Source organism: Aplysia californica, unplaced genomic scaffold (genome assembly GCF_000002075.1).
Source record: "Aplysia californica isolate F4 #8 unplaced genomic scaffold, AplCal3.0 scaffold01801, whole genome shotgun sequence".
NCBI classification, from domain to species: Eukaryota; Metazoa; Mollusca; class Gastropoda; order Aplysiida; family Aplysiidae; genus Aplysia; species Aplysia californica.
This window is the reverse complement of record NW_004799071.1, coordinates 14,120-15,214: the sequence shown is the minus strand read 5'-3', so window position 1 is coordinate 15,214 and position 1,095 is coordinate 14,120. Positions and strand designations below refer to the sequence as shown.

Genomic DNA, 1,095 nt, shown 5'->3' with positions numbered 1-1,095 from the left:
CTATCATTATTATTATATTATTATTACTATTATCATTATCATCACCATTATTACTATTACTATTATCATCATTATTATTACTTAGATTACTAAGAAGCCTGTGCTGACCTTGATGAGGTGTAGCATGGTCTGCTGTAGCTGTTCTCGCGTCAGTGGGGCGGGCGGTGTTGTCAGTGCCGACGTCGCTGTCACTGACATCAGTGCGTGTGGCAGGGCTGAGGTGACCAGCGGGGAGGAGGAGGTGGCGCGGGGGAGGATGCTCTCGCTGGCCGGGACGCGGTCTGGGGACACACAGACAGGAGGTTAGTTTTGGTACGAGTTTTACGGCACTTGCAACACAATAAGGTCATATAAGTGCCGAAGACTAGAGGTGTTTTAGTTTTAGTAAGAGTTTTACGGCACTTGCAACCTAATAAGGTCATATAAGTGTCAAAGATAAGAGGAGTTTTAGTTTTAGTAAGAGTTTAAACGGCACTTGCAACACAATAAGGTCATAATATAAGTGCCGAAGATTAGATGTGTTACAAGGGAGTAACAAACACAAAAAAAACAAGGCGGAGAGATCAGGACGATAGGTGTTTGATAGGAAAGAAGAAGCAAGAAGCAAACCACACCAGAGCACCCGCCAACCACCCACGGACACAGATACATACATACACACACACACAAGAGGTTAGTTTTGGTGAAACTTTTACAGCACTTGCAACAACACTTAGGTCATACATGTGCCGTGGGTTAGAGGTGTTAATGGAGAGTGACGTAAACAGAAAAAAAGGAGGAGAGATAAGGACGATAGATGTTTGATAGGAAAGAAGGAGGAGAGATAGGGATGATAGTTGCTTGATAGGAACGAAGGAGCAAACCACAGCAGAGCACCCACCAACCACCCACAAAACACTAACAAAGTTCTGCAGAAATCAAACAGTAGGAAGTAGGTGTCTCTGAACTGCTGGTAAACAACAACAACAACAACAACAACAACAAAAAATTTCAAAAACTAAAAAAACCAAACTAATAAATAAAACCACCACCACAAACACACAACATAAGCAGTATGAAGTAAATAACTCTGAACTTCTGGTAAGAAAGCACAAA

The 1,095-nt window shown here is 42.2% G+C and overlaps 1 protein-coding gene across 1 annotated transcript in view; it reads right to left on the bottom strand.

Annotated features, from left to right (window-relative positions):
- The window catches only part of LOC101852595 (mRNA-decapping enzyme 1A), a gene marked incomplete at its 5' end in the record, with an annotated part of 10,571 nt that overhangs the window by 2,165 nt on the left and 7,311 nt on the right, over positions 1–1,095 (bottom strand). Inside the window, 1 exon segment of the mRNA XM_035973705.1 lies at positions 109–281. Within this exon segment, the coding sequence (XP_035829598.1) occupies positions 109–281 (173 nt within the window).